Source organism: Eumetopias jubatus, unplaced genomic scaffold, assembly GCF_037043125.1.
Source record: "Eumetopias jubatus isolate StellerSeaLion01/CBP00866 unplaced genomic scaffold, mEumJub1_p1.0 scaffold_14, whole genome shotgun sequence".
Taxonomy (NCBI): domain Eukaryota; kingdom Metazoa; phylum Chordata; class Mammalia; order Carnivora; family Otariidae; genus Eumetopias; species Eumetopias jubatus.
The window spans coordinates 56,630,767-56,654,333 of NW_028274820.1; the positions used below are offsets into that span (position 1 = coordinate 56,630,767).

The 23,567-nt window shown below is 38.8% G+C and overlaps 1 protein-coding gene across 1 annotated transcript; it reads left to right on the forward strand.

Moving 5' to 3' along the window:
* Window positions 1-420: 420 nt before the first annotated feature.
* Window positions 421-22,742, forward strand: NUP42 (nucleoporin 42). The gene is made up of 7 exons (XM_028119253.2): window positions 421-614; window positions 3,030-3,258; window positions 5,163-5,257; window positions 10,211-10,287; window positions 11,044-11,130; window positions 14,125-14,209; window positions 22,126-22,742. Exons 1-7 carry the CDS (start codon window positions 503-505, stop codon window positions 22,701-22,703), a joined length of 1,263 nt encoding a protein of 420 aa, XP_027975054.1. The 5' UTR covers window positions 421-502; the 3' UTR covers window positions 22,704-22,742.
* Window positions 22,743-23,567: the final 825 nt, after the last annotated feature.

The window sequence follows — 23,567 nt, forward strand, 5'->3', positions numbered from 1 at the left end:
TCCCTGAAGGAAACACTGTTTCCTGTTTACCTTATAACTGGCTTTATCTGTTATCCACCTGATGAATGGCTGCGCGGATTTTTACTTTCTCAACAGTACAAATGAATAATACAACTCGGTCTCTCAAACCACAACTATTCCTCCCCTCCAGGGCCTTGCTGAAAATCTAAATTTCCTTAACCTGCTTTCCTCTCATTCCGGACCCTCAAGCTTTCCTTGAAGTCCGAGGCCCTGCCCAACGCGCAAACGCACCTCTTCCTCCACGTTTACCATTCAAGCATTCCGCTTTCCCAAGCCCAACTCATTGGGGGGGGGGGGGGCCGCCCCGCTCTTCTCAAATCCTATTGGGTAAAATCTACGCCTCTCATCCCAGGGCTGGACACGGGGGGGAGGGGCGCGAGAAGATGACGTCACGGTAGCAGGGAGGGACCTTCGGTTGCTTTGGGCTCTCCGTCCGCTGAGGGTGCTGACTGAAGACCGTTCCGTGGGCGACGGCGTCGCAATGACCATTTGTCAGTTCTTCCTTCAAGGCCGGTGCCGCTTTGGAGACCGGTGCTGGAACGAACATCCCGGCGCCGGGGGTGCGGGCGGAGGACGGCAGCAACAGCCCTCAGGTGACGTTCTCCTCCATCCTCCGCCACTGGTAGAGCAGGGGAAGGCCTAGCGCTAGGGCCGTCGGGCTGAGAACGGGCGTCCGGCCTGGGGCCTGCCGCTCGGCGCAGCGCGGCGGCGCACCAGTCAGGTGACGCTGACGTGCTTGCGTCGTCCTTTTTTTCGGCCCCGCCCACCGGGCCCGGCACAGGTTCTCTACAATGCTGCTATCCGCTGTGTAGGCATTCGGCTGATTGTGGTTAAGGGGATGAAGGCAGGGACTTGGCCTTTGGTACTAGTGCGAAACAATGAGTTTTTAGGTCGGAAGTACGTGTCAAAACTACCTTGTCTGTGGGTGGTAATGGTCCGGAGAATTGGTGTAGCTCGACCCAGACGCCTCCTTGCTTTACTACCCTTCAGCGTACTGTTTTTTTCCCTTGCTACCCTAAATATAATTGTTACTAAACTTCTTTCGAGAGAAGGGCTAGCAGCTGGGATCAAAGCCTGGATGCTTAACGTTGGGGAAGTAGCAAACGCCTTTGGAAAATCTAATAATAGCTGCAAAGCTCTACCTTAGGCGAATGTACATGCTCATAACATTGGTGGTAAAACTGGAAGGGTTGGTTGCCCAGTAAAGAACTCTAAGCTGTGAGGGAAGGGGGTGTGGAGGACCGCGTTGACCTACTTCCTGGGTCTAAGTCATTGTCAAAGTTTTTGGAATATTTAAGCCAATTGCAGATGATGTGAAAGGACTGTGTTCAAGGAGAGGCGGGATCAGAAATGAAACCCAACACAAAGTTTTTAAGGTCAGATGAATAGTTAGGTCTTTATTAGGATTGAAACTTAGTCCTTAAAAGTATCACAAGATGCTGACCCCCTCCCTTTCCTTTCTTTCCCTTCCCTTCCCTCTTTTAGGACTGTTCATCTGACCCTTAGTCTGTGATGCATAGTGGTTTCACGTCTGATCCCTCTTCTTGAAGACAGTCCTTTTGCATCACCCAGAATTAGTCCTGTGAAATATTCCAAACCAAAAATTAGGATTCGGGGTCTGATATTTGTGAGTGTATTTCCTGGAAGAAGTTACTTAATATTTGACATTCTGTGGAGACTCACTATAGACGTAGTAATTAGAAAATAAATATTGAATGGGTCTATGGATGAAGAAAACATAAATAAAACTCAGCAAGTAAACAGTATTTATCTCCCAGAAACAAATGCTTCTATAATTAATAAGTGAAGGCCAAAAGCTATATAGAAAAGAAAGAATGAACTTCTTCGGTTGTGTCATCCCCCAAAGGATTTGGAACTTCAGAAAAATAAAAGACCACTAACCCTTAAATGAGGGATCTGGCCCAGCAATCTGTTCCCTTTCCTCTTTGGTTTTATTAAGTAGTTTTAGAGTTGGGAGATGAATTTTCATGAAGGAGTAGATCTCCCATCATTCCAGTTTTTAATATATTTCATGGCATATCTCTTAATTCAGTCAGAAACAAGGCAAATTATCTTGGCCCCAACTAGGAAGTGATGAGTAAATGAGGTAGTTTAAGTGATAAGATTTTTTATTTATTTTTTTACTTAAGATTTTACTTATTTATTTATTTGACAGCACAAGCAGGGGGAGCAGCAGGCAGAGGAAGAGGGAGAAGCAGCCTCCCTGCTTAGCAGGGAACCTGATGCGGGCTTGATGCAGGGCTTGATCCCAGGACCCTGGGGTCATGACCTGAGCCAAAGGCAGACGCTTAACCAACTGAGCCACCCAGGCACCCCAAGATTTTTTTAAAATACAGATACAGGGAAGAGAGTCCTGTTGGCTTATTGTGATAATTATGAAATATTAGAATCTGCTGATAATAGAACTGAATAACATTTTATTCAAATGTAAATTATAACCTCCCTGTGAAAGATAGGTGGGTAGGTCTTGTTTTCCCAGAGGTAAGACTGAGTCAAATAGATTTAGGCATCTATTCAAGGACAGAGGGTAGAATCTAATATTTTATATTCAACAAACTTTTTAATACATTGTCCATTCTTCAGACATTACTGCTATATAGGGCCCAGTAGGAGAGCAAAGAATGATAAAGGCAGCTTTTTATCCTGAAGGAGCTTATGATTTAGGATACATCCTAAATCTGTCAAGGGACTGTTTACTTAATAAGGTTATATCAGCTGAACTTACTAATATATCATTATTTTTCTATGGATTTGCAGTCCTCTCAATCTTGTTAAACAAAAAATGCCATTAGACCATTACATGATTTGTTGGTTACAAGTAACTAAAAATAAGTGAAAAATGAAGAGTTTTATGATTTAAAATGAGTGGAAATGTGGTGCTTGTTGAATCTTTACATAATGTCTGCACATAGTAAGATAATATAATGAAATTTTTAGAGATTTAAAAGAGGAATTGCCAATAAAATTGTTTTATTGTTTATTTTCAGGTAGTAACAGACGTGGATGGAATACCACCAGCCAAAGATATTCCAGCGTTATCCAGCCATCCAGCTTCTCCAAATCAACACCATGGGGGGGCAGCAGAGATCAAGAAAAGCCTTCTTTCAGTTCCTTCGATTCTGGAGCTTCAACTAGCAGGAACAGAGGGTTTGGATTGTCCCAGAATCCATTTGCTTCACCCAGCTCTGATGCGCAGAAAGATGATAAGAAGCTTCTGTAAGTGGAAGCCTTCAGAGAAATTACTACCCATTTGCTCATTTTTTTCAAAAGTACCTACAATATTTTCTTTAAAAAAGAAGTGATACATTATTAAAAAATCAGAATAAGCAAAAAGAAAATGCACCCATGATCCTATCACTCAGAGATAACCACTGTTTTGCATATGTCAGAGTATACTTTATTTCACCTTTCCATACCAGCACAGTAACTTCTCAGGGCTAATTATGCTTTTTCCATTTTTATATTGATAACACTATATTGTGACTATCTTTCTAAGGTAGTTCTGCTTAAGTTTGTTGTATAATATTAGTTCTTTACAAAGTATGAGGTAATTTAAAGCTGTTTGTACTCTTGGTGGTCACTTACAGCAGCTGGTATATTTCTTCCTAAAACTTTTACTTCAGCTACTCCATTGAAACTGGTTTCATTTGATGTCCTTCACTACTGTGGAGAAGATTCCTTATTATTTTCTGATCATGGTAGAATGTGTGACTGGTGCCAAAATAGTCCCTGGCTTTCTGTAACTGTTGCCTCAGGTCCCAGGACAGAACTTAAATATAGTCGTTAGTCTTTTATTTCCCATAATAAATTAGAATGAGTGGAAAACATTTTGAGCCATGTATCATATACAGTTTTTTTTTTTTTAAAGGTAAAGGAGCAAATAAAGCCCTCGTTCCTATATTTGATGTTGTAAAAATCCTGAATTTAATACAGTGTCTCTGTGGTAGCTATCATTTTATTAATCGTAGCATTCTGGATGGGGGAGGGAAACATTGAATTTAGAGTCGAATCTATCCACCGCTTTGCCAGTAAATTAACTATATGGGCATGGGTCTGTTGTCCCCTTTTGCAAACATGAGAATTAGACAAAATGATCTCTAAAGTCCTACCCACTTTAAAAATTTTATGGTTCTATATTACATGGTGCTTTCTGTCTTTTTCCAGTTAAATGATCATTGATGTTTATGATAATGAACAAAGAAAGATTAAAGTTAGTATTGTATATTTTATTTTAGTTCTTTAAAATATGTATAGGGCGCCTGGGTGGCTCAGTTGGTTAAGCGATTGCCTTTGGCTCAGGTCATGATCCCAGAGTCCTGGGATCGAGTCCCATATCAGGCTCGAGCCACTTCTCCCTCTGACCCTCTCATGCTGTTTCTCACTCTATCTCTCTCTCTCAAATAAATAATAAAACCTTTAAAAAAATATATGTATAGTTTAATAGTTTCACTTACCAAATCTGTTGACTAATGGTTCAGTTTACTGGAAAACCAAAACTATGAACTTCTTTGATACTATAATAGTTAAAATCATGAAATATAGTTCTTAGTTCATGAATTCTGCTTTAAAGAATAGTCTTCAGGGGCGCCTGGGTGGCTCAGTTGGTTAAGTGGCTGCCTTCGGCTCCGGTCATGATCCCGGGATCCTGGGATCAAGCCCCGCATCGGGCTCCCTGCTCAGCAGAGAACCTGCTTCTCCCTCTCCCTCTGCCTGCCTCTCTGCCTACTTGTGCTCTCTCTTTATCTCTCTGTCAAATAAATAAAGTCTTAAAAAAAAAAAGAATAGTCTTCAGAAAATACAATGGAAAAAATCTAGGGGCGCCTGTGGCTCAGTCCGTTAAGCATCCAACTCTTGATTTCAGTTCAGGTCGTGATCTCAGGGTCCTGAGATTGAGCCCCAGGTCGGGCTCCACCCTCAGCAAGGAGTCTGCTTCTCCCTCTCCCTCTCCCTCTGCATCCCCCTTGGCACGTGTACTCGCTCTCTAAACTAAATAAAACCTTTAAAAAAAAAATCTAAAATTACATATTTACTACAATTTAAAATTTCAATCATTGAAAATTATAAACAATAAATTTTAATAAGCAATTGAAAAAGATCCTTTGCTCTTTTTTTCCCCCCAGGGAAGGAATTATAAAAGATATGGAAATTTGGGAATCATCAGGGCAGTGGATGTTTTCTGTTTATTCGCCAATGAAAAAGAAACCTAATATTTCAGGTAATTGAGAAATTGTATGTTTTTAAAATATGTTTTACAACTCTTATTTTCTAAAACCAAGATCATGCCAAGTAAACTAACCACATACTTAGCTACAGCTAGGAAAGTTTGGACATTGTTTGAAGTATCCCAGTATTCTGGCAGAACTTCGTAATTCAGAGATAAAGATGAGAAGATACAGTTCTTTTTTTTTTTTTTTAGAAGATACAGTTCTTTTAAGATACGTAGTTCTCATGAGAAAATACTGAAATCAGCACCCACCACAATTCCAATTCTGTAAGCCCTCAAAGAGTCTCTGCTTTCTTGGTTGCCTACAGGTACAACTTCAGAACCTCTTAGCTGCCTGCAGTGAATAGAAGATTCACACATCCTACTTGCAATTAAGGCCTTGGCTGCCTGATTCTATTCTCCCTTTCTTCCCTGTATTTTCTTCTAAAGATAGTTATTTTTCATAAAGCATGTTGAGACCTATCCTGGAGATAATGTGTGAAGGTAAAGAGCTTTAGCTGGGCTACAGGGATAGCATTTTTTTAGAACACCCTTTTCCCTTCTGTTTTCTTTGGTCCATAGTCCCTAAGCCCTTTCTGAGCTGAAACCTAGAGCACCACATTTTCTAATCCTACTTTGGATGGTCCTGGGCCTCTGCCCTATTGAGTAAACAGCAAGTACCTAGCAGATGAGAACCCTTGCAATCCCTCAGAACTCTGGGATCCCTGCTCTGTCTCAGCTCTACCTGCTCATTCCCTGTGAGCATTGGTGTCACACCAGTCCTTAGTTATTTATTCACTCAATCATTCAAGAAAATACTTACAGAATTTCTTTTGTGCCAGGCCCTATTCTAAGCTCTAAGGATATAGTGATGAGCAAGACAGACAAGGTCCCTCCCTTAACAGAGCTTATGTTCTTGAGGGAGACAGTAAGTAATACAAATAAATAAGATAATTTCACTAGTGGGGTTTTTTTTAATTAAGATTTTTTTTATTTATTCCAGAGGGAGAGAGATACAGAGTGCACAAGCCAGGGGAGGGGCAGAGGGAGAGAAAGAGGGGGGAGCAGACTCCCTGCTGAGCGGGGAGCCGAACACAAGGCTCTATCCCACAACCCGTGAGATCAAAACCTGAGCTGAAACCAAGAGTCAGACGCTTAACCAACTGAACCACTCAGGCTCCCCTTAGAAATAATATTTTTAGTATCTGAATATTCCATGTAATATTTCGGACATACTTATACTAAAGTGTTATATATCTGAAATTCAAATTTAACTGGGCATCGTGTATTATTAATTTGCTAAATCTGGCAGTCCTATTCCTGAGACCCTTTCAAAGGCTCAAAACTCAATTTTCATAATAGTACTAAGACATTAATTGCCATTTTCACTCTGTTGACATTTGCAGTGTTGTTGCAAAAACATTGATGAGTAAAACTCCTTGTATCTTAGTATGAGTCAAGGCAGAGGCAACCTACTGTACTAGCAGACTATAGTAGTCAATACAAAAAAAATTTTTTTTTACGTTTTATTTATTTAAGTAATCTCTATAACCAGTGTGGGGCTCAAATTCACAACCCCGAATCAAGAGTCACATCCTCTTCTGACCGAGCCAGCCAGGCACCCCAATAAAAAAAAGTTTTTTAATGCCATTTTTCACTTAAAATTTTTGATAAAGAGGTAAAAATACTGATTTTATTAATCTTGACCCTTGAGGGCACACCTTTTTGATCTGTGTGACAAAATGGGAAGTGCACATAAAGTGCTTCTGCCACATACTCACATCTGATGGTTATCTGGAGGGAAGGCACTGGTTATCATTTGAGTTGTAAACTGAACTATCCACTTTTCTCACAGACAATTTTTACTTGAAAGAATGACTGATCACTGTGGTTATCTAGACTTAGGTATTTGGCAACATTTCCTAAAAAAACTAATGAAGTGAGCCTGTCACTTCAAAGAAAACAACTGACTGTTTATTGCCAGTGACAAAATTCAAGCTTTCAAGTAAAAATTATGCATGGCTGAAAAATCCATCCTAAGTGCAAGATAAACCACTGGATTTAATATAATAGTACAAAAGGTTAATTAATATGGTTTGAGTTTGCATTATAGCTAACCTTTAAGAAACTACAACCTATCAAGTTTTGATGTAGGGTCAAAGAAGAAAATCCACAATTACGTGAAAAAGCTATTTAAGTCCTCCATTTCCAAATACTTATCTGTGTTAGAACAGACTTTCTTCATATACTTCAGGCAATATATTGCAACAGATTGAATGTAGAAGCAGATATAATAATCCTGCAGTCTTTTATTAAAGTCAAACATTAAAAAAACTTACAAACAGACCCTCCATCAGCAAAAAACTGATGACTCACTGAAAGTTCAGAAGAGGGTTAACATTTTTTAGCAATAAAATATTTTTAAATTAAGGTATATAAAAAAAATTTACAAACATAAGACAATGCTGCTCATCTCACTAAATTTTTACTTTTTGCTTTGAAAAATAGTCTTTTCATTTATGTTGATATGTAATTGGTTCCTTTTTTTTAAGATTTATTTATTTATTTGAGAGAGAGTGCATGCAGGGGGAGGGGCAGAGGAAGAGGGCGAGAGAGAGAGAATCTCAAGTAGACTCCAAGCTAAGCATGGAGCCTGACACGGCTTGATCCCACAACCCTGAGATCACAACCTGAGCCGAAATGAAGAGTTGGACGCTCAAAACCGACTGTACCACCAAGGCACCCCTGGTTTCTTATTTTTATGTGAATTAACAAATAATGTTCTATATTTCTTATTTTTCATTTTAAATATGGTAAATATTGATAAATATAACCTATGTAAGCAAAAGCTTTTTGGGATTGTTTAATGATTTTTAAGAACATATTTGGGTCTTGAGACTAAAAAGTTGGAGAACTGCTGTCTTTATATATATTTTTTTTATTTATTTGAGAGAGAGTGTGAGAGAGAGAGACAGATCAAGAGCAGCAGGGAGAGGTAGAAGGAGAAGCAGCAGGGAGCCCGATGTGGGACTCGATCCCAGGAGCCTGGGATCATGACCTGAGCCGAAGGCAGACACTTAACCTCCTGAGGTGCCCAGGCACCCAACTGCTGTCCTTAGACATCAATTATAATGAATTAACTTTTCCTATATATCTAAAATGATACTACTTTTGTACCACCCCTGAGAGAATTAAGAAAATAGTCACTCACATAATTTTCCATGTCCTGTGGTTCAGAGGAGGAACAGCTGGAAGGAGGAGAAAGTAACTAGAGGGACAGTTTCCTTTAGCTAGAGTGGTTATCCATTCTTAGGAGACAGTATTGAAGCTGAGTCCTAAGTGAAAAGAAGGTGTCACTTGTGGGAATATTTGGGGAAAACAGTCCTGGCAATAGGAGTAACTAGTGCATAGGCCCTTATAGGAACAAGGTTGGCAAGTTTGAGGACTAGTGAGGCCTGAACCACTGGAGGAGAGTGAACAAGGGAAAGAGTCACAGGACATAAGGCCATGGAGTCAGCCAGGAGCCAGGTCATGTTGGGCCTAATTGTACTAGGTAACCATGTGGAGCTTTAAGCAGGAGAAGGACATGATCTGATTAGAAAAAACTCACTTGGACTGTTGTATGAAAAGAAATGGTGTGTAGGGAATGGTAGGGGGTGGGAAGCAAAATAGAGGCAAGGAGACGAGTTAGGGGACAAATGCTCGTGACTGACTGGGTTATAGTTACTAGCAGTGGAGACAGAATTGGTTAAATCTGTTTGGAGTTAGAACTGGCAGGATGCTGATTAATTAGATGTGAGGAAAGAGAAAGGCAAAGGGATTCCTAGGTTTTTTGACCTGAACAGTTAATAAAGATGGTATAAAGATAAGTTGTTAGAAGAATCCAAGGTTCTAATTTGAATATTTAGTCTTTTATTTATTCTGGGGTGTAGGGGTCCATGGAGTTAATGATATCTGGGTTACAAGTAATTCTCTGTAGAAAATATCCTGAACATTCTGAACTTTCTTATAAAGTTTTCCTAATTATAAATTTATGGCTGTTGCCATAGAAAACTTGAAAAACATGGAAATATGTAAATAAAATAAAGATCACCTGATCTCATAGAGATAACAACTATAACATTTTAGGGTCTTTCCAAATACACACACACAACCATATTTCCTGCATTCATATAAATATATGAAATTAGAATCATAATCTAGTTTTATATTCTACTTTGTTGTTTTCAGTTTGTCTCTACTAAAAATACTAGAATGATCATCTTCATACATAAAACTCTTTTTTTATATGTCTAATTAATGCCTGAGGTTAAATCCTAGAAATTCTATTAAGGACAGAAGGTGTGAACATATTTAAGGCATTTAATGCTTATTGACAGTTTTCCTCCCAGAAAAATACCTTTTTAATTCCGTTAAAGGCAATTTAGGAGAATATCCATTTTACCACACCCTTAATAACAATAAATACCGTCCATTTTTAATTTTTGCCATTAAGTAAAGCATTGGGTGTTTATTATCTTTGCCCATATTAGCTTATTTTTCTTAATGATTTGTAAGTACCATTTATACATTGATATTAGCTCTTCTCCTATCATATATGTTGCAGTCATGGTTTTCTCGGTTTACTGTTTGCCTTTTAATTTTGCCTATTATAGTTTCTGGCATACTGAATATTTTTTAGACAGAAGTTTGAATGTATATGTGGTCAACCCTTTCTTTTCTTTGTTATCCCTTCCATTCATCTTTAGAAAATTTCCCCCTTTGAAAATCACATATCCAATTATACTTTATTCTAACTTTATACTTTGTTCAACATTAGATTATAGGCTTTGAAATTTTTCCTTATGATTATGAAAATTTTCTTATCAACATCGGCATATTTTCTTGTCTAGCACTTCTAGCTTTACTATACTATTAAAAGTATTGGTATTTATTTTAAAGATTCCAATTGATTCCTCACTTCAGGTTTTACAGACATTTCACCAGAGGAGTTGAGGCTTGAATACCATAACTTCTTAACCAGCAATAACTTACAGAGTTATGTAAGTTTGTTTCCTATTCATCTACCTTGATACCAGCTTAGCTGTTAATTACTGTCTTCTCTGTTTGTAGTGGCTTGCTTGTATGTTGGCAAAGTGGATGAGGTCTATAATTTTTCTCAAGACAAGGCTATTGTTATTTTTATTTTCTAAATTACTTTCTTTGAAATTGGTTGGTTTTCTAAAATGGTAATAATATATTTTCACTATGTAACTAAGAGTGTCACTATTTTTATTACAAATTATCCAGCGATCAGTCCGAAAAATTCAGACCCTTTCATCATTTGACATTTACGGAACGTCTCTTAGGTGCAAACACCATGATGAATACTAGAAAAACAAAGTGAAAAAAGACACAGTCTGTTTATACATATTAACATTCTCACGTATCAGATGTCAAAAAATAAAAAAGCTGGGCTTGATTAAGTTTGGTGCCTAAAGGAAATGACATAAACTGTATTTTTGTGTTGTCTACAGTCATGATCAGACATTTCAACCAGTACACCTGTTTGCCTCCCATCCCGATATAACTCTCTCTCTGCTGCCACATACTTGAGATTCTGAACCAGCTGACACCAGGAGTTGGAGAACAGGGAGGGAGCTACAGCTGGAACATCTTGGGCAAATTGTACAAGTTATGGGCCATAAAAATGTTTTATCAACTTTTTGTGATTTTGGCAAATAAACCACATGAAGTTGTTGGAGAAACAAACTTAAACCCTCAAAGTTGACTCACTTTTTTCTGTCTTCTCTTTTCAGCTAAATTCCCTTCAACAGTTAATAAATCAATGGAGAAACAGAATAAATGAACTGAAGAGTCTAAATACATCAACTAACATAGCCTTGGTGAGTATTGGAGAGTTTTCTGTGGAAGTATCTTATCTGTTGCTTATTTGCAGAGAATTTCACTTTGGATTTGGAAAGCAAAGCTAAAATCCTGTCAGGAACTATGATACACACATTCTCAAGACTGTATCATCTTTTAAAGTCCTGGAATTGCTTTCTCTCCGTTGCTTAGTCAGAAAAGCACAGATAACTTTGCTTTCCTAAAACTATTTTTAGGGTAAAGTTTTTTACTTCAGTGGTCTAGTTTTGAAAATATTACATAAATTCAAATATATAAGGTTATCAGCATTTACAAAGAAATTGCTCTGAAAAATGATCTGAATATACATTTAGACTAACGTATACTTTTGTGACTGAAAAACACTCACCATATGTCCCCTGACTTATACAGAAATGCGTTTAGTAGATATATACCCATTTGTCTCCACATATACATGGTCCTGACTGTAGCATATTCATTATCTCTGTCAATAAAGTTATGATGTTTTATTCCCATAAAAACTTAAGAACCTTATTTTGAAATAAGATATTTATAGTTTCTCAGGTGATGTTTCTACTTCCTGAAAAGGATGTAAGAGTTGTGATTGCCTAACTTAGTAAATGACTATGTGACCATTCCAGCACCCCACCCCTTTCTTAAATATGTACCTCCTAAACAGTTAGACTCTTGGGTAAGCTCATTTCTTCACTGTTTAGTTGTTATGATGCCATTTAATTTTAGTAGGACTTCTTGGAAGTATTCTTCCTGTGTGAGAGGTGGCCCACCATCACCACTGCTAATGCAGAAGCGACAACTGAGTCCAAAGAACTGCAGAACTTCCCTTGGAGTTAGAACTTCCTTGCTCTTTGCTAGCCGCCTAGGGGCCCCTCCATAGGTGAGGGTCTTGGACACTCCACCCACAAGGGGCTTAGCGTGTATCAGTAGTTCATTCTTTATGCCAAGTAGTTCATTCTTTGTTCTTTTAATCCAGCATATGTATATGTTTATCTATTTACCTGTTAATGAATATTACACTGAGGGAGAGAAGCTAGAGCAACATCAAAAAAAAAAGTACATATTATGTGATTTCATTTATATAAAAACTGAAGAAAACAAACTTCATCAGGGTGCCTCGGTGGCTCAGTCAGTTAGGCGTCTGACTCTTGATTTCAGCTCAGGTCATGATCTCAGGGTGGAGGTTGAGCCCTGCATTGTGCTCTGTGCTCAGTGCAGTCTGCTTCATATTCTCTCTCCCTCTCCCTCCTGCTCACTCTCTCTCTCAAATAAATAAATTTTTAAAAATCTTTGGGGGTGCCTGGGTGGCTCAGTCGTTGGGGTCTGCCTTTGGCTCGAGTCATGATCCCAAGGTCCTGGGATTGAGCCCTGCATTGGACTCCCTGCTCCACGGGAAGCCTGCTTCTCCCTCTCCCACTCCCCCTGCTTGTGTTCCCTCTCTCGCTGTGTCTCTCTCTGTCAAATAAATAAATAAAAAATCTTCAAAAAAAAAAAACAAAATAAAAAATAAAAATCATTGGAAAAAAAAATAAACCTCATCTATAGTGATAGGAAGGAGATGAGTGGCTCACTGTACCTTGGGTTTGGGAGAGGCTTGACTGAGAAGGAACACAAAGGATCTTTTAGGGGTGATGGAAATGTTTTAAATCTTGATTGTAGTGGTGGCTATTAAGTTTATCAAAACTCATTGAAATCCATATGTATGTATGATGGATGCATTTTATTGCATACAAACTATACCGCAATGAAACTGATTTTTGAAGAATGCTATTGAGGCTTCCAAATGAGAGAAATCATATCTGTTTGAGTTGATTAGGAAAAGGTTCTTGGAGGTATGGAGTAAGGGAAGGTTCCTCAAAAGGGAGATTAAAGGGGCACCTGGGTGGCTCAGTCAGTTGGGCGTCTGCCTTTGGCTCAGGTCATGATCTCAGGGTCCTGGGATTGAGCCCCACATCGGGCTACCTGCTCAGCAGGGTGTCTGCATCTCCCTCTGCCCCTCACCCCCTGCTCATGCTTTCTCTCTCAAATAAATAAATAAAAGCTTAAAAAAAAAAGAAAAGGAGATTAAGATTTCACTATGCAGAGATGAAAGACATTTCTAGAGTAGAACATAGCAAGAACAGAAAGTATTCTCAGGGAATAGGAAATACTAGATTTTAATAGTAAGCTTTTAATGTAATTGTGAATCAACTTCAGTTCAAGTATTAAAGTAAGCAGATTGGGTAGCCTCTAAAGGCTTTTACATGAAATCTAGGGGTTTTTTTTAGTTTGGTTGTTGTTGTTGTTGTTTTTGACAGAGAGAGAACGAGAGCAGGAACACGAGCAGGGGGAGTGGGAGAAGGAGAAACAGGCTTCCCACAGAGCAGGAAGCCTGATGCGGGGCTCGATCCCAGGACCCTGGGATCATGACCTGAGCTAAAGGCAGACGCTTAACAACTGAGCCACCCAGGCGCCCCGAAATCTAGGTTTCTTGATAATCAACCTAGAGACGCTGAAATGTATTATTAAAATTTTTTTTCATTTTAATATATATTCATTGAAGAAATTTAGAAACTATTTTAGAAGCATAAATAAAATTAAAATCACCCATAATTCATCAGCCAGTTGCTCTTACCTCGTTGAGATTGGTCCATCTTTTTCTGTGCATATTCATATTATGGGCATTTTTCTATGTTAAACATATTTTTAAGTGTGCGGGGGTTTTTTTGGTTTTTTTGGTTTTTAAGATTTTATTTATTTATTTGTCAGAAAGAGAGAGAGCACAACTAGGGGAGCAGCAGAGGGAGAAACATGCTCCCCACTGAGCAGGGAGCCTGATATGGGGCTCAGTCAGGACTCTGGGATCATGACCTGAGCCGAAGGCAGCCGCTTAACTGACTGAGCCACCCAGGCGCCCCTAAGTGTACGTTTTTAAAATTGAATTTGGCTATAAAATGTATAGAAAAGGTAATTGAGAATTATTCATCAATTATTATTTGCCTACTTTTTTTTTTTTAAAGCTCTCAGATGTAAAGGATGGAGTAAATCAAGCAGCACCTGCATTTGGATTTGGCAGTACACAAGCAGTAACATTTGGATCACCAGGTAAATGATAAAGTAATGCAAGACTTCGTCAATTTTAGAAACATAGGATTTTAGAGGTTTTAGATCATAAAGTCTGAAGGTGTGTTAAGTGGCATTTTATTTTTTTAAATATTTTTATTTTTTAAAATTTAGATTCATTTATTTAACATATAGTGTATTATTAGTTTCAGAGGTAGAGTTCAGTGATTCATCAGTTGCATACAACACCCAGTGCTCATTATATCACATGCCCTCCTTAGTGCCCATCACCCAGTTACCCCATCCCCTCAACCCCCTCCCCTCCAGCAACCCTCAGTTTGTTTCCTGTGATTAAGATTCTCTTATGGTTTGTCTCCCTCTGATGTCATCGTTTTATTTTTCCCTCCCTTCCACTATGCTCCTCTGTTTTGTTTCTTAAATTCCACATATGAGTGACATCATATGATAATTGTCTTTCTCTGATTGACTTTCTTTTGATTGACTTAGTTCACTTAGCATAATACCTTCTAATTCCATCCATGTCGTTGCAAATGGCAAGATTTCTTTTTTTTTTTTTTTGACGGCTGAGTAATAATATACACACACATACCACATCTTCTTTATCCATTCATCTGTCAGTGGACATCTGGGCTTGTTCATAGTTTGGCCATTGTGGACATTGCTGCTATAAACATTGGAGCGCATGTGCCCCTTCGAATCCCTGTGTTTGTATCCTTTGGATAAATACCTAGTTGTGTAGTTGCTGGGTCATAAGATAGCTCTCTTTTTAACTTTTGAGGAACCTCCATACTGTTGTCCAGAGTGGCTGCATCAGTTTGCATTCCCACCAACAGTGTAAGAGGGTTCCCCTTTCTCCACATCCTTGCCAACGTTTGTCATTTTCTGTCTTGTTAATTTTAGCCATTCTAACTGGTGTAAGGTGGTATCTCAATGTGGTTTTGATCTGTATTTCCCTCATGGCAAGTGATGTGGAGCATTTATTCATATGTCTGTTAGCCATTTATATGTCCTCTTTGCAGAAATGTCTGTTCATGTCTTCTGCCCATTTCTTGATTGGATTATTTGTTCTTTGGGTGTTGAGTTTGATAAGTTCTTTATAGATTTTAACTACTAGCCTTTTTTCTGAAAAGACATTTGCAAGTATCTTCTCCCATTCTGTCAGTTGTCTTTTGGTTTTGTTGACTGTTTGCTTTGCTGTGCAAATCTTTTTATCTTGATGGAGTCCCAATAGTTCATTTTTGCCTTTGATTCTTTTGCCTTTGGAGACTTGTCTAGCAAGAAGTTTCTGTGGCCAAGGTCACAGGGGTTGCTGCCTGTGTTTTCCTCTAGGATTTTGATGGATTCCTGTGTCACATTTAGGTCTTTCATCCACTTTCAGTCTATTTTTGTGTATGGTGTAAGGAAATGGTCCAGTTTCATTCTTCTGCATGTGGCTGTCCAATTTTCCAAGATCATTTGTTGAAGAGACTGTCTTTTTTCCATTGGATATTCTTTCCTACTTTGTCAAAGATTAGTTGACCATAGATCTGAGGGCCCATTTCTGGGTTTTCTATTCTGTTCCATTGATCTGTGTCTGTTTTGTTCCTTTGGCTATTCAGGGTCTTTTCTGGTTCCATACAATTTTTAGAGTAATTTGTTCCAATTCTGTGAAAAAAGTTGATGGTCTTTTGATAAGGATTGCATTAAATATATAGATTACTCTAGGTAGCATAGACATTTTAACAGTATTTGTTCTTCCAATTCATGCTCATGGAACATTTTTCCGTTTCTGTGTGTCTTCCTCAATTTCTTTCATGAATATTCTATAGTTTTCTGAGTACAGATCCTTTGCCTCTTTGGTTAGTTTTACTCCTAGGTATCTCATGGTTTTTGGTGCAATTGTAAGTGGGATTGACTCCTTAGTTTCTCTTTCTTGTGTCTCATTGTTGGTGTGTAAAAATACAACTGATTTCTGTGCATTGATTTTATATCCTGCCACTTTGCTGAATTCCTGTATGAGTTCTAGAAGTTTTGAGGGGGAGTCTTCTGGGTTTTCCACATAGTATCACGTCATCTGCAAAGAGTGAGAGTTTAACTTCTTTTTTGCTTATTCGGATGCCTTTTATTTCTTTTTGTTATCTGATTGCTGGAGCTAGGACTTCTATGTTGAATAATAGTGGTGATAGCGGACATCCCTGTCATGTTCCCGACCTTAGGGGAAAAGCTCTCAGTTTTTCCCCTTTGAGAATGTTATTCACTGTGGGTTTTTCATAGATGGCTTTTATGATATTGAGGTATGTTCCATCTATCCCTACACTGTGAAGAGTTATAATCAAGAAAGGATGCTGTACTTTGTCAGATGCTTTTTCTGCATCTATTAAGAGGATCTTATGGTTCTTGTCCTTTCTTTTATTAATGTAGTGTATCACATGGATTGATTTGTGGATGTTGAACCACCCTGGCAGCCCAGGAAAAAATCCCACTCAGTCATGGTAAATAATCCTTTTAATGTACTGTTGGATCCTATTGGCTAGTATCTTGGTGAGAATTTTTACATCCATGTTCTTTGGGGATATTGGTCTGTAATTCTCCTTTTTGGTGGGGTCAGGGTATTACTGGCCTCATAGAAAGCATTTGAAAGTTTTCCTTCCATTTCTGTTTTTTGAAACAGCTTCGGAAAATAGGTATTCATTCTTCTTTAAATGTTTGGTAGAAAATAATAATAATAATAAATAAGTGTTTGGTAGAATTCCCCTGGGAAGCCCTCTGGCCCTGGACTTGTTTGTTGGGAGATTTTTCGTGACTGCTTCAATTTCCTTGCTGGTTATGGATCTGTTTAGGTTTTCTATTTCTTCCTGTTTCAGTTTTGGTAGTTTATGTGTCTCTAGGAATTCATCCATTTCTTCCAGATTGCCTAATTTGTTGGCATATAGTTGCTCATAATATGTTCTTATAATTGTTTGTATTTCTTTGGTGTTGGTTGTGATCTCTCCTCTTTCATTCATGATTTTATTTATTTGGGTCCTTTCTCTTTTCTTTTTGGTAAGTCTGGCCAGGAGTTTATCGATCTTATTAATTCTTTCAAAGAACCAGCTCATAGTTTCATTGATCTGTTCTTTTGGTTTCTATTTCATTGATTTCTGCTCTAATCTTTATTAATTCTCTTCTCCTGCTAGGTTTAGGCTTTATTTGCTGTTTTTTCTCCAGCTCCTTTAGATGTAAGGTTAAGTTTTCTATTTGGGACCTTTCTTGTTTCTTGAGAAAGGCCTGTATTGCTATATACTTTCATGTTAGGACTGCCTTTGCTGCATCCCAAAGGTTTTGAACAGTTGTGTTTTCCTTTTCATTTGTTTCCATGAGTTTTTTAAAATTCTTCTTTGGTTTCCTAGTTGACCCATTCATTCTTTAGTAGGATGCTCTTTAGCCTCTATGTATTTGAGTTCTTTCTGACTTTCCTCTTGTGGTTGAGTTCTAGTTTCAAAGCATTGTCATCCGAAAATATGCAGGGAATGACCCCAATCTTTTGGTACCGGTTAAGACCTGATTTGTGAGCCAGGATGTGATCTTTTCTGGAGAATGTTCCATGTGCACTAGAGAAGAATGTGTATTCTGTTGCTTTGGGATGGAATGTTCTGACTATATCTGTGAAGTCCATCTGGTCCAGTGTGTCACTTAAAGCACTTATTTCCTTGTTGATCTGCTCAGATGATCTGTATTACAGTGAGTGTGGTGTTAAAGTCCCCTACTATTACTGTATTATTGTTGATGTGTTTCTTTAATTTTGTTATTAATTGGTTTATGTATAAACAGCTGCTCCCATGTTAGGGGCATAAATAGTTACAACTGTTAGGTCTTCTTGTTGGATGGTTCCTTTAATTATGATACAGTGTCCTTCCTTATCTCTTATTTCAGTCTTTGGTTTAAAATCTAATTTATCTGATATAAGGATTGACACCCCAGCTTTCTTTTGATGTCTATTAGCATGATAAATGGTTTTCCACCCCCTCACTTTCAATCAGGAGGTGTCTTTGGGTCTAAGATGAATCTCTTGCAGACAGCATATGGATGGGTCTTGCTTTTTTAACCAATCTGATACCCTGTGTCCTTTGATTGAGGCATTTAGTCCATTTACATTCAGAGTACCTATTGAAAAATATGAATTTAGTGCCATTGTATTACCTATAAAGTCACTGTTTCTGTATATTGTCTCTGTTCCTTTCTGGTCTTTGTTACTTTTGGGCTCTCTCCGCCTAAAGAATCCCCTTCAATATTTCTTGCAGGGCTGGTTTAGTGATCACAAATTCTTTTAGTTTCTGTTTGTCCTGGAAGCTCTTTATCTCTCCTTCTATTCTGAATGACAGCCTTACTGGATAAAGTATTCTTGGCTGTGTATTTTTCTCATTTAGCACCCTGAATATATCATGCCATTCCTTTCTGGCCTGCCAGGTCTCTGTGGATAGGTCTGCTGCCACTCAAATGTTTCTACCCTCTTAGGTTAAGGACTTCTTGTCCTGAGTTGCTTCCAGGATTTTCTGTTTGTCTCTGAAGTTTGCAGGCTTCACCATTACATGTCAAAGTGTTGACCTATTTTTATTGATATTGAGGGGGGTTCTCTGTGCCTCCTGGACTTGAATGCCTGTTTTTTTCCCCAGATTAGGGAAGTTCTCCGCTATAATTTGCTCCAGTATACCTTCTGCCCCCCTCTCTCTCTTTCCTCTTCTGGGATCCCAATTATTCTAATATTGTTTCGCTTTATGGTATCACTTACCTCTCGACTTCTCCTCTCGTGATCCAGTAGTTGTTTATCTCTCTTTTTCTCAGCTTCTTTAGTCTCTGTCATTTTGTCTTCTGTATCACTAATTATCTCTTCTGACTCATTTATCCTATTCGTTAGAGCCTCCATTTTTTAATGCATCTCATTAATAGCCTTTTTGATTTCAACTTGATTGGATTTTAGCTCTTTTATTTCTCCAGAAAGGAACTTTCTAGTGTCATCTGCTTTTTTTCAACCCCAACTAGTGCCTTTGTAATTGTTATTCTGAACTCTAGTTCCGACATTTTACTTATATTCATACTGATTAGGTCCCTGGCAGTCAGTACTGCCTCTTGTTCTCTTTTTTGAGGTGAGTTTTTCTGTCTTGTCATTCTGTCCATAGAAGAATAGATGAATGAGAGAACAAAATACTAAAATAGCAACAACAGCCCCAGAGAAATATACAGTGAACAAATCAGAAGAGGCCAGAAACTGAAAAGAAAATTAAAAAGAGAGAGAGAGAATATAATTAGACAAATGAACAGAACAGAGTAGTACAAGAGTTCCTGGGTGTATTTTGGTCTGTTTGTTAGAAAACTAGATCCTAAAGTTGTAAAGAAAGAAAAACTTGGGCGCCTGGGTGGCTCAGTTGGTTAAGCGACTGCCTTCAGCTCAGGTCATGATCCTGGAGTCCCTGGATCGAGTCCCGCATCGGGCTCCCTGCTCAGCAGGGAGTCTGCTTCTCCCTCTGACCCTCCCCCCATCTCATGTGCTTTCTCTCTCATTCTCTCTGTCTCTCAAATAAATAAATAAAATCTTTAAAAAAAAAAAAAAAGAAAAAAGAAAAACTTATGTATGTACAAAAATAAAATTAAATGCAGTGAAAGGATAGAATGTAACTGTAAAAATGAAAATTAAAAAAGACTTAGAAGAGTTGATAAAATAAGAAATTGGTTGAAAAGGAAAAGGGAAAAAAAGTTAAATTGAAAGACTGTAGGGCCCCCATTTGGCTCAGTTAAGCGTCTGTCTTTGGCTCAGGTCATGACCCCAGCATCCTGGGCTCAAGCCCCACATCAGGCTCCCTGCTCTGCAGGAAGCCTGCCCCTCCCTCTGCCTGACCCTCCCCCTGCTTGTGCACCTCTCTCTCTCTCTTCCTGTCAAATAAATAAAGTATTTTTTTTTAAACTGAAAGACTGAAGAATCATGATAAAATACCACGAATACTATATACTATTTTCCCCTAGCGCTGAAGTTTTGCAGTTCTCTGTGATCAGTAAACTTGGTTGTAGCCAGATGTTCTTGGTGATCTTCTGGGGGAGGGGCCTGTTGTGCTGATTCTCAGGTGTCTTTGTCCTGGATGGAATTGCACTGCCCTTGCCAGGGGGCCGTACTAAGTGTAAGTGCTCCAGATTGCTCTCTGTGGCTTTAGTTCCCTGACGGCTTTCCATGCTGCGTTAGAGGATGAGAATGAAAATGGCAGTCTCCCAGTCTAACCCTGGAGCTGAAGGCTCACACCCCCTGCTTCTCAGTGCACCCTCAGGGAAAAGCTGTCTCCCTGGTCTCTGTCAGCACTCTGTGCTCACCCAGCCTGTGACCAAGTGTTTGTATTTCAGGCATGCAACTCTGTTTCAGTCTCCAAACCCTGCAGACTCCTGCAGCTCGCACCTGCACCCCTCCTCCCTTGGGAAAAAGGGGAGTCTCGCCACAGTTCTCCCATTTGCTGGGCCCCTGCTCAGAGAATGGTTGCCTGACCACGCCACGGTTCACATTTTGTGGGAACACTAAGCAGAAAGCCCACTCCTGAGCTCACTGTTTGCAGCCAGCTTCGTGGCTCTGATGCTTGGGAACTCTGCCACACTCAGGCCCCCCTGGTCTTCCTTTGCCCCCTGGGATCCTGAGATCACACTGTCCCACCTAGGATTCCGCCCAGTTCACCATCTGAGCGCCTTTCGGGCAGGGATGTCCTTCACCTGAGCAGACTTCTACAAGTTCCCATTTTGCGCTCCACTGCTGTATCACTTTCCTATAGCTAGCTTGCAGAGGCTCCCTCCCCGCCGTGGTTTATCTTTGGATACATCGCCTGGATTCACCTCTCTGCATCTCCTACCTTGCAGAAAGTGGTCGCTTTTCTATTTGTAGAATTGCAGCAATTTTTTTCTTAGATCTCCAGTTGAGTTCACAGGTGTTCAGAATGATTTTATAGCTATCTAGCTGAATTCCAGAGACCAGAGAAAACTAAGGTCTCCTACTCCTCCACCATCTTCCTCCCTCTGTTTAAGTGATTTTTAAATCATCCTTGCAGATTCTCCTACCCTCTATAATGGAGGTTCAAAGAATTTGGCTCATCAGTCATTTGTAAAATAGGGGTCAGACTGGGCACGTTTTTTTGAAAGACCCTATGGCTCCGGCTTTCAAAGTATATTTTAGGAATGGTTTTTCAAAAGTTTTATAGGAATACATAATAGCTATGGTAGCAGCACCTTGAGGACCTTCTTTTGACTGTGTATAACAGTATAGTATTCTCAAGTGACAATACTGCATCGCTTTGGGTTTTTTTTTTTTTTTGGCTTTTTTTGGGGGTTTTTTTTTGTTTAAAAGAAAAATTGTTTTAAGTTAGGATACACAGGTAACCCAGTGGTTCTCAGAGACAAAAAGGCAAATTAGGACTGAGGAGTTTGAACTATCATAAAAAGTATTATAAAAATAAAAATGGCAACTCAGGAAAAATTTTAGCCAAAAACTTGAGATGTCAATTATTAGAGTAGGATTTCATCAGATTCATCTTAGTTGAGAGCTGGAAGGAGCTTGAGAATCACTCCATTTATACAAGAGGAAACTGAAATTAAGTGACCCCTCTACATTTGCTTAAACGAATATAGCTAAGGAAAGAGTTACTTCTTTGATAATGGATGTAGCTGATTTATTTGGAGTTGAGGCAGAAAGTGAAAGTCCATGTGCTAATCCCAGAGGTTTCTCAAAGCTGTCTCCATGAGTGAGGATGGTAAATGAGATCAGTACAGCAGAAAGATAGGACAACAGGGTTTTGTGGGTTTGTTCTAGCTTCTTATTTTCACTTTTCCTTCCATCCAATAAGCTTCTCAACATTCAGATGTGGCAGAAATAAGAAAAAAAAAGGAGGAGTGGTTAATATGGCTACATTTTCTGACTATAATAGGTTATTTTTTCCTTTTTCTGGTTTTTTTAGGTTTTCCAGTGAATAACAGCAGCAGTGCTAATGCTCAGAATTTTAGTTTTAAACCACGCTCTGGATTTGCCTCTGCCCCTTCTGGAAGTCCTCCTGTGTTCGGGAATACTCCAGCATTTGGAGCTGCATCCTCTGCCAGTTCTGCCATCACTACTTCTGTTCCAACGTTTGGATTTGGGAAACCTGCAGTCACATCTGCTGCTTCATTTTCTTTTAAAAGTCCTGCAGCTTCTGGTTTTGGATCACCTGGATTTTCAGGATTTCCAGCTTCCATGGCAGCAGGCTCTTTTGGAGCTCCAGGGGCCCCAGCCTTTGGAAGTGGCACTTCTATGGCTGGTTTTGGTAGTCTAGGCTCACATTCTCACACTGCTTTTTCCAAGTCATCTAGTGACACCTTTGGAAGTAGTAGCATATCCACCTCTCTCCCAGTCTCAAATGGCAGCACCACAACAGATAATGAATTATTCACACCCAGGGATCAATTAACAGCAGAAGAGCTAGAACAATTTCAATCCAAGAAATTTACTCTGGGAAAAATTCCTTTAAAGCCACCACCTGCGGAACTTGTAAATATTTGAAAGGACAATTTTAAATACAGAAAAGAACAGCTCTTAAAATTGTTTTGAGTGATTTGTCTAAAATTGCTTTGAGTAGTTCAAATATATACGTATGTATGTATATATGTACATATATACTTAAAAGGAATATAAGCTTTCATTAATAACTTTAGGGGTCTTGAAAATCAATATTTTTTTCTAAGTAAAGCATAAAAAATACTCCACAAGATTTTTTTTTTACTTTAATTATGAATGGAATTGAAAAAAACTGTCAGTGTGCACTGAATAAAGTGCTTTTCTCATCTATATAACTTTACCGTCTTACCCTTTAGAGGTTTACCTTTAAACATTTTTTTTTTTTTAGGAAGAATATTTCTAAAGCCATTAGGGGAAAAAAATGCTTAAGTATTTCACTTACTTACCAAATAAACATCAGTAGCGTGACTATCCTTCATGTTAAAGAAAATTCTCTTAGAGAAATAACAGTTCTTAAACTTCTTCTTTTTATTTTTCAGACCTACAAAAGGCATTTTACCCCCGTAATTTTGTGACCCCTCCAATTTTGACTCTCTCATGGACCACCATTTGAGTTTCCTTCAACAATTTTAGACTGATTTTTATCAGGGCCTAACTTTTGTATAATTCTATTTATTCCTCATATTATCCCATCAAGTTGGCAGATTTTAAGAGGAATGGAAATTGTGGTCTCATGTGAATAAATACTGTATGTGGTGGGGTCAGGATTCACCAGCTCTGGTGAGCTTCTGTTAGAATTCTCAGACATGTTTCGATCTCCCTGTGCCCTCAGATAGAGTAATATCTTGTATATCTTACATATAGTTGATCCAAGAAGCCAAAGACTTGTCATGAGTTGAGGCTTATGTG